Raw genomic sequence first — 13,939 nt, forward strand, 5'->3', positions numbered from 1 at the left:
GTCAATCAAAGTTGAGAATTTTAGGAGTTTTACCGATAATTCATCACATTTGTTGTGCGGTTATGCAGCCAACCAATAACATTAGGGCATTAAACAGTAGAAATGACCACAACAAAAAGTACAGCCACTTGGTGTCTTTAGCCACTTTATGTCCAGTGATAAAATCTGTGCGAAATGTGTGAAACTTTTCATGCCATGTCGCACACAATTTTTCTTCCTTTTTTAACTCTTAATGGCTAGTTTAATTTTAGACTTTAGACTTAGCCTTTCAAATGTAGTTTTCCTAAAGAATGTCTTTTATTGCATATTTCCAGCCCCCTCAAACACACACACACACACTTATTCATGTTGCAGATGTGTTAGAACATATCTCTGTCAGACCGAGTGGAAAAATCCCACCCAGACCCAAGAGTCTGGCCCTGGTTTCCTCTCAACCCACATTCGGCTCGCTTTGATATCTAAAATAACGCTCTATTTTTTGAGTTTACCATCCCACGGTGCCAAGTCACCACCCCTGAGAGAGCTTTGCAGAAATTCCCTCTGTAGTGTAATTAAAAGCACTAAAAGAAAAATGACACATTTTGCCCCTGACCCCCCCTGTGTCCACCACAATCCTGCATACTTTGGTCCAGCTGTCCATGTTTTATCTCGGAATTCATGCCAGAATCTCAAAAAGTTTCCCTTCCTTGAAATAATGTGGCCTTTAAAGCATTAGCTGGGAGATGGTGACACACAATAAAGACATGGTTCATCACAGATGTTGCAGGACCTTTGACTGTCCCGTAGAGATGATTGAGACAAAAAAATAGAGGCGAGACAGTGGTTTTTGTCAGTTTAAGGGAAGGAAATGGCAAATTATCCTGTTTTTAATACCACAGTAGCTAATGCAATGACTGCCTAGAAATCGAGAGGGAGAGAGAGACTGAATATTAGACTGACTGTAAATCTCTATTTACAAAAATGCATTAGCATACCTAGACAGCATTTTAAGGCATCATAGCATGATTATGTTGCCGTTTAAGAAGCATCAATTAATCTAATGCAATCACAGAAAGTATTGTAATGAACTCTAAGATGACAGATAAGAAAAATGTCGACTGGAAAAAAAGTTTGGGATCTTATTTTATTTTATTATTTTTTCAAAAAGGAAACAAAATAGGCTACCTTTATTCAGCAAGGATGCATGCAATTTATTAAAAGGGACAGTAAAGACATTTATAATGTTACAAAATATTTCTGTTTAAAAAAATGCTGTTCTTTTGAACTTTCTTTTTATCAAAGAATCCATGGTTTCCATAAAAATATGAAGCAGCACAACTGTTTTCAACATTGATAATAATAATCAGAAAATGTTTCTTGAGCATCAAATCAGCATATTAGAATGATTTCTGAAATATCATGTGACACTAAAGACTGAAGTAATGATGCTGAAAGTTAAAATATTCAAGTAGAAAACAGGTATTTTGAGTTGTAAAAATAGTTCACAATAATACTGTTTTTACTATATTTTTGATTGAATAAATATAGTTTTGGTGATCATAAGAGGCCTCTTTCAAAAACAAACAAAAATCTTACCCACCCCAAACTTTTGAACGGTAGTGTAAAATTATTTAGTGTAAAAATATTCAATGCTGAAAAGAGTTGTTTAAAAATAGTTTGATCTAATAATTTTTTTTTACTATTTTACACTTTTTATCTTTTTCCAATCTTTGACAATTTTATCTTATTTCAGTATCACTTTCTTAGCTTGTCAACAGGCTAAAGTCAGAAATCAATTGTGAGGATGTCATGAGGGAGAGTCAGTTCAGTGTTGATTCAGTTCAGTTCAATAACGGAGTAAAATTCTACAATTTTTAAACGAGTTCAATTCATTTATAAACAGCTCGAATCAGTTACATATTGATTCAGTTCAGTAACCGTGTTGATGTTGCAAAATTTGTCAATTATGAAACAGTCAATTCAGCTAAAGCAGCTCTGCGGAGACCAGCGATGTCATCATCCAACTCAATTTCAGTTTTCAAGTTTTGATCTCATCATACACAGCAAAAACTCCAGTGTTTTATGTCAAAACATAACCAACACCACCTGATCAACTTTTCTCTTTGTTCATCTGGCAGTTATAACTCGGTTACAACAGCCAAACAAAATCTAAAGTTAATGATTTAAGGGTCAAGAGCCCAACTAAATCAAACACTGATCTCCATAATGGTGACTAAAATAGATTTTCTCCTTTGGTGATTCTGCTTGTTAACATCTGGTGTCTTCAATAATGGTCAATCATCACTCAATGAATCACTTAATTAGCTCATTAACTTTAACACTATTGAGTGTTAATTTAACACTCATATTTTAACACTTCAACACTCTTGAGTTTGGAGCCATATCAACTCCCAGGAGAGTGTTCATTTAACACTGGAATTTTAGTGTCTGTCAATGCCTTTAAATCAATAATATTACTAAATATTTAAGGTAGGGTAAGCAATTTCCGGAGTGGCTAGCAATAGCAAGCTAGCTTTGAAAGCATAAGATCCCCTCTCCCTTCAGAGCGTTTCCAAAGCCACGCCTCCTTCAAAACACATGAACAAAAAAAAGCATCACGAGAGACGGCGTTAAACTAGCTCATGTCTGAAAGCACATAACAGTACAATAATAATGAACATAAACAACGTCTGTCTCATAGCATGAAACGCGCTGATGACTTGTGATGTCTGCTCGAGCAGGTGCGCGGAGGTATGGAAATACACACACTGACAGGCAGGACATCGTATCATTGCCTTCGGACCGCATGCAATGATTGGACGAACATGTCACGGTCCTACGCCTTCCACAGATGAGATATATACATATAAAATATACATTAGACCACTTAACTTAGTAATTGCTATAAGGATGCAAAAGAGACTTTCAACCAGCGTAACAAAAAAAAAATTCTGGAAACAAATTGCCTACCCTGCCTTTAAAGCAACACTAAGTACGATTTTTTACCTTAAAATAATGTTTCCAAAATCGTTTCAGTGGTTCATTAAGTCGTAACAGGGTGAAAGGCACTTATGCCTCCGTTTTGCGGTCCTATATCTGCTATAACCACGCTATGTAAGATTGCCAGATCGGGTCGCGTTTCTTTAGTTCTAATGAGACATAAGAAACTACAAATTTGACGTGCTTTACGTCAAGCGTTACAATAGTCATTATTTTGTTTTTCTTCATTTCTGATGTCGCAATACATCATACTTTCATGAAATCATGCAACATACTCTACCTTGTCTGTGGACATCGTTCATTCCAAAGCCGGTGCTGGATAAACAACGAGCGTGCGTGCGACAGTAGGCTGCGGTAGGCTAAATTATTTACCACAGCGGTAATGGACAATTCCGCTTCCAACCTGTAGGGCGACCGCAGAGGAAAAGTTACTTGGTGTTGCTTTAAGTGTCCTGAAATACTAAAATAACACTACCAGTACTTATTTTCAGTTTATGTGCCCGTGCGAACTGGGGAGTTTTATGTTGAGTGAATTTTCGAGTAGGGCCAATGTCTACAGCAAACTTTATTTTGAAAGATTGATTGTGAAAGAGCAAGAAGAACCGTGTTTTTGGTGAAACCCACTGTTGAGTGAACAGAGGCAGATGCTGTGATCTTTCCTGTACACTGCAGCTTTGAAGTCAGCCTGCTCTTTGATGTAGCTGTTGTCAGAACACTGTCGACTGTCTGTTTTCCAAAATTATCGGGAAAAAGTACAGTGAGGAAGAAGGCGAGGAAATAACACGCCTGCAGTCCTCTTTTGAGGATATGTCAGATGTTGCGGGTCTGAAGACGTGCACTTGTGTAATGTGTTATGAATTGGATTTGCGATGCCTGTAGGACATGGAAAACAGAAGCACCAGCACTCCGTGTGTTTTGTTTTCGGGGTTGCTATGGGACTATAAGCGGGAATGTAAATCTCAGCTGTCTAAAGGAAGGTCAACATAAAATTTCAGATCTATATTAGAGAATATACATAAATGCATACCTGCCTGCTCACGTCATTGCTGACAGCTGTGGCCTGCTCACCTCTGTCCTGAAAAAAGACGAGCTGGAGACAGGGTGGGACGAGACATGCTTCTGCTGAGGGGCCGTTGTGGAGACAGGACTATATTTATGGACAAGAAGAGCCAGACGGACATGAATTGCAGTGCTGGTTAGGACGATCGGTTTAAAACAGTTGTCAGACCTGTCGATCACTCCTCCGACAGCCCTAGGCGTGAACAAGAGAACATGCTTCTGTTTTACGAGTGTTAGTTCGATCTGGAAACCTGCCCATAAAGTGACATCTTTAAAACGAGTCTTTTATTACATTACATGATGGGGGGAAAAAATAGATAATCTTGATCTATAAGAGGTTTATCTGCTAAGTTTTACAGTTATAAAGATCGTGAGTTTTATATATTTCAAAACTCCACACCATCAACTAACAATACATAAAGATTATTCTTTTATAATGTTTTTTATGTAATTGTTATATATTTTTTTTTACCTGTGCATAACCCTGTCCACTTAATCATTTCATTTATTAATTTATTGGTAACACTTTACAATAAGGTTCATTAGTTAACATTTGTTAATGTATTAATTAACATGAACTTACCATGAGCAATCCATTTGTTAGTTTATTTGTTAATCTTTCTTAACGTTAGTTAATAAAAATACAGCTGTTCATTGTTAGTTCATGTTAGTTCACAGTGCATTAACTAATGTTAACAAGATTTTAATAATGTATTAGTAAATGTTGAAATTAACATTAACAAAGATTAATACATGCTGTATACGTGTGGTTCATTGTTAGTTCATGTTAAATGTAGTTAACTAATGTTAACTAACGAAACTTATTGTAAAGTGTTACCAATTTATTTTACTGTACCTGTGCATATGGAAGCTTGTTTCCGCCACAGAAAAAATAAATTTAAAAGATATTTTGCCACTTTTTATCTCACAATTGCAAGTTTACATCACTCAATTCTGAGATAAATGTTGATGTAAACTTAAAATTGTGAGAAACAACTCAGAATTGTGAGATATAAAAAGTCATTACCTTTTTTATTTTTTATTCTAATTTATGTGTGTGTTAATTTATTTTTTTACCTGTGCATAACCCTGTCTATTTAATAATATTTCATTTATTTATTTTATTTTACTTTACTTATGCATAACCCTGACTGCTGTCTGCCATTTTATTTTATTATTTTTATTGATCGATTTTTTTTTTACCTGTACATAACCCTTTCTACCTCATATAAAAAAAAAGAATTAAATCTGTCTACTTCATTTTATTGTATTTTATCTTTTTTATTATTATTATTTGCATGCGCATAACCCTGTGTACCTCATCATTTCATTTAATTTTGTGTATGAATATAAACAAAAAGAGAAAGTCTTAATTCTTTGTAGTTCTTCAGTTTTGCCTTCTAAAAATAGTAGTAACCCCCCCCCCCCACACACACACACACACACACTTCCAGTGGCCAGTGAAAACTCCTGCATCTTAATCATCCTGTCCCTGTTAATGACAGAACCGCTGATTGGAGGAAACGGTGTCATGATCCTCTTGTTGCTGTGAATGTGACACTTTGTCTAGACATGTGATCACTGCATGGAAAGAGAGACAACAAGGTTGTGAGGGTGGGTAAAAATGTAGTGGGGTAGGAAATAACAGAGACTGATGGAAAGAAAAGCTCATCGTGTGTTTTGGGCTGCTTTACGAGGTCAGAGAGTTTAGTCTTTTATTGGCATGATAACAACTGTTCATTTGTCAAAGTAGTACGAAATAGGTCAAATAAACAACAAATATAGCAACTGCAATTCAATTAAATGTAATTAAATGTCATTAAATTAAAATAAAATAAATTGAATGAAATTATAGTATATTAAATTAAATTGTCCAGACTATAATTACAAATTAAACCATAAATCGGAATAAATGACGTAATTAACATTAAACAAAAGTAATGAAAAGCGTAAATGTTTTGCACGTTTCTGTTTTATTTTGTCTCTTAGGTGGTGTATCTGGATCAGTTGTTGGTGTGTGTGGATGCTGTGCTGTGTGTGTGTCAGGTGGACTGTGATGTCATCAGTCTGCAGCTGCTGAAGGTTCTGGTGTCGGTTCAGAGTCTCGCGTCACAGCAGCAACAGCACAACAAGGTAAAAACACACGCGTTCGCCATTTCCCATACACAATTAAACATTATATACGACTGATCTAAGTTCTTTATATTGAACATACTGCAAAGTCTCAAAAAAGTTGCCTACTGATTTACAAAATATTGCATGTCCAAAGTTTCCTGGCCTGAGTTGTCTGCACCTAAACATCATGTTAAAGTATTTTGTTCGCTATTGCGACATATATCCGAGTGAAACGGCTGTTTATATATATATAAAAAATATAGGGCGGGACTTGATTTTGTCCATGGGGAATTGATTGGCTGATTGGATGGTTGTGGTTTGCTATTAGTGGATCTCATGTGAGTGACAGGTTGCTCCGCCCTTATGTCATTAAACGCATCATCAGAGAAGAGATGAGATGCAAGAGGAAGTTATTTTAATGAAAGATTATTTAAAAAATAATGATGCGCATGGATAAATCATTTATAATAGCCTAAATACTGCAATATTGCATTGAAAACATGAACTGTCATTCATTGTTCACTTGATATGAGTGACATTTTAGCTCACAGTAGTAGATGGATGGACCGTAGATCAAATAACTGAACATTATCCTGGGTCTTTCTCAGGCAGGAGAATCCGTGAGGAGTTTGTGTGAGGCGCAGGGTCTCAGTGGAGCGTGTGAGTTGTACCGACAGCACATGGCAGATCTGCTGCAGTGGCTCTCTGACTCGCATCACACCTGGACCAGCTACTCCATTCAGAAGACACAGCTGGAGATCATCGCCATGCAGTCGGGTGAGTGTGTGTTTCACTTGCAGCCGCAATCGAAGAGCTGAACTCATTAAAGTTGAGTTCTTCAAACTTCCCTCAGAGTGAGCAGTCACATTCTTCGCTTAATTATTCACTAATTTAGCGTTATTTTATATATTTTAACGAAATTTCTGGGCCGAAACCGAAAATTCAGGATTTGGCCAAAAATCGAAAATAAAAACACAAATTAATACTCAATTATAATCAAACTTTAATAAACAGCACTCAAATATCTAAAACTTGGGCAGTTTTATAGCAACTTTTTAATAAAAAATAAAAAAATTCTTAGAAATTTAAACGACAATAAACTCTGTAATAACTTGATTTATTCAAGCATACATTAAATAATGTAGACATCACAAACGGGTTATGCAATATTATAATGAATATGTAATGCTGTGCATATATTCAGCAAAATGCTCTTCTCTAGAGTGTTTTTTTCTTCTAGCTAACTAATGAGTTTATGGACATTGAATAGCTTTCTTGAGGAAAATGTTACATTAAATGTAACTAGGTTTTATTGACGCCTTTGCCCGGTTGAAACACTGATCGAGCGATCGCATGACACGGGGTTCATTTCGGTAAGTTGTAAAGTATCTTTCAACATGCCTTCTGGTGTTCAGCCATGTTTATTTGGTGCTGTAACTAGTAGTAAAGAGTAATAAATCAACTTTTTTCCGTTTTATCATCTGCATGGTATCTTTTAGGTCCAGTGGTGGGCGAGTTTCTTCCAACACTCTTGCCACTGTTGAAGAGTTGCCTTGAACCCAGTCGAGACCCTGAGATGAGACTTCACATCTTCACCATGCTGTCCAAACTACTGCTGGACGCCAGCAACACGCTGGACTCACAGGGGTCAGTTTATCAGTCACAGATCTTTCTTAATGCAGTTATTATGATCATAAGAGAATATGATAATGTTCTTGATGAAATATCCAAACTATCATACCCGATGGCACAGCTGAGCTCTTGTTATTTTATATCTACAGTATCCCACCACTGCTTAAATATCTGCTTAAACATGCATCATTACAATGATTTATGCATTTTAAGAAGATCTTAGAATGGAGATCTTCTGTGATGCCTGATAAAGATCTAAATACTATGCATTTCAAAGACAACGCTTCATAATTACACCAATATAGTAACACATCAGGATAGTCCCCTTCAGATATGTAGCAAAATCCCCTCTTTTCATGTGGCGTTCACCTCAAATTCCTTCGTTGCATGTGGGTGCTTGATTTGAAAAGTGAAATAAGAGGAGAATGAAAGGAAAGACAAAGGAAAGAATCACACACACACATCTAAATCAAGATGTATCATATACTTCTATTGCTTAATAATAATAATAATAATATTTATTTATAAGTATTATTTGCCTTATTGCCTTAATTTTTACCATTAACTAAGTTTCCATTCTAAGTTGTGAATTTCTCATATGCACAAAATAGGAATATCATAAAACGTATGCGAATAAAACAGTGCAAAATAGTCACTTCCTGTGAAATTGGCGTGAAATATTTGTAAATGCAATATGGGAAGAAACTGTGACTCTTTTGTCCTACATCATCAATGACTTGCGTCTCAGAGAATGCAGATGTAACGCTATAATGGTGTTATCATGTTACCTTGCGTTCGGATGCTGGTGTTTGTGAACTCAGTCATGTGAGACGCTTCTGGGAGGGAATTAAACCAAATAATTTTGAGGACAGACTTTGGCCCAAGCGTTTCAGAATGATCAAACCAACGTCTGAGATGCTGTGCATCGAAACCGATCCGCTGCTTAGTCCAGTTTTTTAACTGGAAACAGTTACTGAAGACATTGTTGGAAATACCTAAAGAGTGATTTTGTTTGTAAAATGCAAATATACTGCAAATAATATCATTAGCCCAACTAATTTATTGTCATTAAAAAAAAATAATAAAAAAATACTTTTTTTTAAAGTTGTCATGTCTGTCATAAAGTTTGCCTTAATAATGTTTTCTCTCCCTAGGGGATTTGGTGAATACATGGAGATGGTCCTGCAGGATTTGTTGTTGCCTAATCTGGTGTGGCGTTCGGGTCGATCTGCCGCGGCTGTCAGGACCGCTGCTCTCAGCTGCCTGTTAGCTGTCCTACACGGGGCAGCTTTCCCAGCGGAGCGAGTAATAACACACACACACATCAACTCTATCACTACAGCAGAGCCATTAAACATTCAAAATAATAATTATATATATATATATATATATATATACATACATGCGCATATATATATATATATATAATTTATTATTATTAATTTAAGCAATCTTATAGTACTTCCTTATTTTATTGCCCACTGAATATTCAGTTTCACTCATAAATACATAATTTTACCAAATTTAAAAGCAATGGTGTGTATAATAAATATATATATATATATTTAAATAATTTGGAAAATATTTTTTTAGGTGGAGGAAATTATATTTTGATGAAGATTATTAATTTGAACAATTGTGCATAATGACATAAGGAAATTGTATTAGTACAGCACATTTATTAAGGCAGTAAATGGTGTCAAATTTGATTTCATGTTTTGTAACTGTTATGGTTAACATCTGCTTTTTTGAGCGTCGATAAAATGTGTTAAAGTGTTAAAAAAATAATTTTTATGTTTTTGAAATAAGTCTGTTTATTTAGTTAATTTGAATTATTTTACTTAGTTAAGTCTCAATTTAGTTAATATACATTAACATTGTGAAATATTATTTCATTTTAAAACAGAATATTTTCTATGTGAATATATTGTAAAATGTCATTTATTCCTGTGATCAAAGCTGAGTTTTCAGCATCATTACTCCAGTCTTCAGTGTCGCATGATCCTTCAGAAATCATTCTAATATGATGATTTGAGAAACATTTCTGATTATTCTAATTGTTGATATGATTATTATAACAGTTCATACTTTTGGTGAAACCTTTCTTCAGCATTCTTTGGTGAATAGAAAGTTGAAACGAACAGCGTTTATTTGAAGGTTAGTGTATGTGTTTGATTTTGTGTGAGTGATGTTGAGGTGTAATAAATGTGTTTTAGATTGTGTCGGTGGAGGAGACTCTCAGTACGCAGCTGATCTCTGCGCTGGAGGAAGACTCTAAACTGGCTCGTCTTCTGGCCTGTAGATCTCTTCACTCACTGCTGAAACTCACAACACAACAGCTCAGCACTGACTCGCTCAACAAGATCTATCCAGGTACACTTAACTCGTCCTACTTACTGTTAAACAATGAAAGAGAAGGGAGCAGCATATTTACCGTGACAGATGAAAATCAAGAAGTGCAGTGTTAAATATTTATTAACACTGTTTTCCAGCATTGAAAATGCATCGTTCCACAATATGGGTTGTGTACATCAGATGTCAAACATGTTGAATGGATTGAGGCTCTATAGCTCACAGATGTATTTTCATGCATCAAATTAAATGGAGCATCTGCTCTAAGGTCTGTGTTTTTATTTGACTGTGTAAACGAAGAAATAACAGCATTATTCTTATTATTCAAACATGTTATTGAAAATGGTAGACTGAAACGCATCTGACAGTGTTAAATATTGTAAATGGAATATGTGTTACAGTTCATTGCACGTATTTTCAAGGCATTTCGTATACAATAGTTTTTATTTTATTTTATTTTCAAGTAGTCAGTTTTCTGTTAAATGAAGACTATCCTGGTTAAATGAAGCATATCTATGACTATGTGCCTTGCGCAAATTTTCCAGACATTTATTAATATATTATAGTAGACAGTGCCCATAAAAAGTGAATGAAGCTTTTTATTTAATTTTTTGTATTCAATGTTTTTAAATAGTCTGTGTCTGTTTCTCTGTTATAAGACTATCCTGGTTAAATTAAGCATATATATGTGTTTTGCATACATTTTCCAGACATTTATTAATATACAATAATACACAGTGCTCATAAAAAGTCATTTTTTTGTTTTTATACAAATAATTGTTTACTTTTGTTTTGAAAAGTGGATGCCAGGTTTCATTAGACTATCCTGGTTAAATGAAGCATATCAGTGTGTATATAATAACTGTTGTTATTGCACACTTTGGTGATTTCAGATGTGTCTGTGAGGTGGTATGTGCTTTCATGAGCGTGTCTGTTTGTGTTTCAGAGCTGCTGAAGCGCGTGGATGACAGCAGTGAAGACGTCCGTCTCGAAGCGCTGAAGTCTCTGAGCACATGGTTCTCATCTCTGGGGGAAAACTACGACACGCACTCGTGCCGCCCACACCTGGAGTTCCTGTTCCAGCAGCTGCTGCTCTACATGGACGACCCCGACACCAAAATCCAGGATTCGGTCCTCGGTAAGGGCGCACGCACACAGACGGCATGCGATTCTTCATTCCTGCTGTAACCATCTGATGTTTTGACTTGAATCGTGACCGATGACAGTTATATTCGTGTCGACACTGTTGCGGTGTAAGATAAATCTCTTCCTGCTGCATAAGGAAGTGATTCGGGTCTGTGTTAATGGCGTTGCGCTCATCCACGGTCCACTTCACTGATCTCCCTGTTCTTCACTTCAAAGAGCCTCATTAATCCTGCATTTTTACACTCTATCCATCACACGCTCTTCTGCTACTGGCCTGCCTCCAGCCGGGTCATGGGCTGTCAACACCTTCCCATAATCCTATGTCAATGTGTCCTAGTGCACACGCACATGGAGTACAGAAACTCTTCATACCCCCTAATTAGGCTTTGAAACCACAAAGGATGATGAAAACGTACATATAGTAAGTAGGGCGTAATGTTCATCCGGTTGATGTCGCTAAATAAGCCCAGACAGGGTGATCCTAAGATGCATTTGTATTATACAAAAGGGGTTTATTTAGAGATAACATTTAGCATCATGCATACAGAGCCACAGACGTGGGGGGAAAACACCGTCTTGATTTCCTCTTCTTGTCTTTCTTGATTTTTGATTATGCTCTTTAACTCATCTTGAATTTCAAAGACACCCCATATGTGATTAATGTCCATTATAACACCATATCCCATAATCCCTCATTCCTATGGTTAAGCTTATAATAACAGTACCCTCACACTGCGCTTGAGTTACTGAGGAAATTCACCCGTTTCTTTACACAAAGAAAACGTTGTTTTCTGGTGCACTTACAAACGTATAAAGCGGCGGATAAAAGTAAATCCCCCCCCCCCCGACCAAACAAATCAGGATAAAACCAAATCCCCACAACAAAGACACGACTGCTGAAAGAACACACATCAGCTTTATGGGCTTCTATTTGTTCCTAAACAGTGAGCTGGAAACTTTAGAAGTTTTTTTTTTCTCTTTTTTTTTTGTAAATGTAAAACAATGGGACATTTTTGCGTAATCACACTGCAAAGTAATGATATTTATAAAAATGAATTGAGTATGCATGCAACAATAGACCAGTTGATTATGGTCACAATTTCATTATGAACCTGCTATTATGATAAACTACAAAACATTATTAAATTACTACAATTAAAAAAAAAAAAAAGTGTAGGCTAATACCGGTATATACTATTATACTAATATATTTTATTATATATATATATATGTGTGTATACTTTAGTTAGCAAACATACAACATTTGAGTCAGTAAGATTTTTTTTTTAAATGTTAATACTTTTTTCAACAAGAATACATTTAATCAATGTTTAATTGGTTTAATTTATTAAAAGGTGACAGAAATGTTTCTTGATCATCAAATCATGATATTAGATTTATTTCTGAAAGATCATGTGACACTGAAGACTGGAGTAATGATGCTCAAAATTCAGCTTTGATCACAGGAATAAATTACATTTTAACATGTATTCAAATAGAAAACATTCTATTTTACATTGTAATGTTTCACAATATTACTGTTTTTACTGTATTTTTGATCACATAAATGCAGCCTTGGTGAACATGAGAACTCAATACTGTTCCTTTACTATGTGTGTCTATATATATAGACAGAGAGAGATATAGAGAGAGAGATAAAGAATATAGTGAAGTTGTTCTAGGCTGAAGTTAAATCTGAATATGTATCTGAGTATGTCTGAACTCTGGGACCAAATACATAAACCCCTGCACCATGACTATTTTTGCTATGCGAAATGAGTAAATTCTGATGTAATAACCAGGTATAAAGATCTCCTTGTCTCTTCTTCCTGTCAGAGGTTCTGAAGGTGTCCAGTGCAGTGGACAGAGGTCTGTTACAGCAGCAAACAGAGGCGGTGAGAGAGAAACAGCGCAGCTCCGAGTACTGCGATAAACTCCTCCAGCACATTCACTCACTATAACACACACATCTGTGGCTCAATGCTGCGTCTTTACTGTGTTTTATGCAGATGGAAACAGGCTGTGAATGGATAACCTGTTATTTTTAGCTTCAGTTCTGTTCATGGAGGTTGTCTGACAGAATTCAAAATGAACTTTCTTGTTTGAAATGTGCCTTTCTATTTGATATTGACATCTTTATTGATTTATTAAATAAACTTGTTTATTAAAGTGATTGTTTTATTTCACATTTGTGTTCGCAGGTGTGTGGAGTACTTCTTAAGCATACAAGTCAAGAGCTAATACATAAACAATTATATAAACAATCGATATTGTTGTATTTTTAAGTAGTAAAGTATTATGGTTAAACCACATTAGTACAAATTAATTTGTAGTGCTCGCTGGTCAAATACAATCATTTCTGGCGAAGAATATCTTCACCCTATTCTTATTCTTCTACTGACATTCTGGAAGTATTGTTGACACTTTAATATATATATTAATATCATTAAAGCAGCATTGACATTTCTCTTTATCAATGCTGGCTTCTATATAGGAAAATCCCACCTTTACGTTTAAGGAATCTCAAAACACTGAATTTGTAATAATTTATAGAAGGGTAATTTATTCATTTATGTATCCTATATGAACCTCTAAATAATATCTGGACTAAAAGCCTGTTCACAGTCACACCAATTACGATAACTACTGTATAATG

At 35.5% G+C, this 13,939-nt stretch overlaps 1 protein-coding gene across 1 annotated transcript in view; it reads left to right on the top strand.

Annotated features, from left to right (window-relative positions):
- Positions 1-13,452, top strand: part of dnaaf5 (dynein axonemal assembly factor 5) — a 20,419-nt gene extending 6,967 nt beyond the window's left edge. Inside the window, exons 7-13 of the mRNA XM_056233029.1 lie at positions 6,028-6,171; positions 6,762-6,930; positions 7,653-7,800; positions 8,940-9,090; positions 10,002-10,158; positions 11,084-11,275; positions 13,120-13,452. Coding sequence (XP_056089004.1) covers positions 6,028-6,171; positions 6,762-6,930; positions 7,653-7,800; positions 8,940-9,090; positions 10,002-10,158; positions 11,084-11,275; positions 13,120-13,244 — 1,086 coding nt within the window. The 3' untranslated portion in view covers positions 13,245-13,452. The remainder of the gene's footprint in view (positions 1-6,027; positions 6,172-6,761; positions 6,931-7,652; positions 7,801-8,939; positions 9,091-10,001; positions 10,159-11,083; positions 11,276-13,119) is intronic.
- Positions 13,453-13,939: the final 487 nt, after the last annotated feature.

The sequence above is a fragment of the Rhinichthys klamathensis genome, unplaced genomic scaffold (genome assembly GCF_029890125.1).
Source record: "Rhinichthys klamathensis goyatoka isolate OS25496 unplaced genomic scaffold, OSU_Roscu_1.1 h1tg000015l_1, whole genome shotgun sequence".
NCBI lineage: Eukaryota > Metazoa > Chordata > Actinopteri > Cypriniformes > Leuciscidae > Rhinichthys > Rhinichthys klamathensis.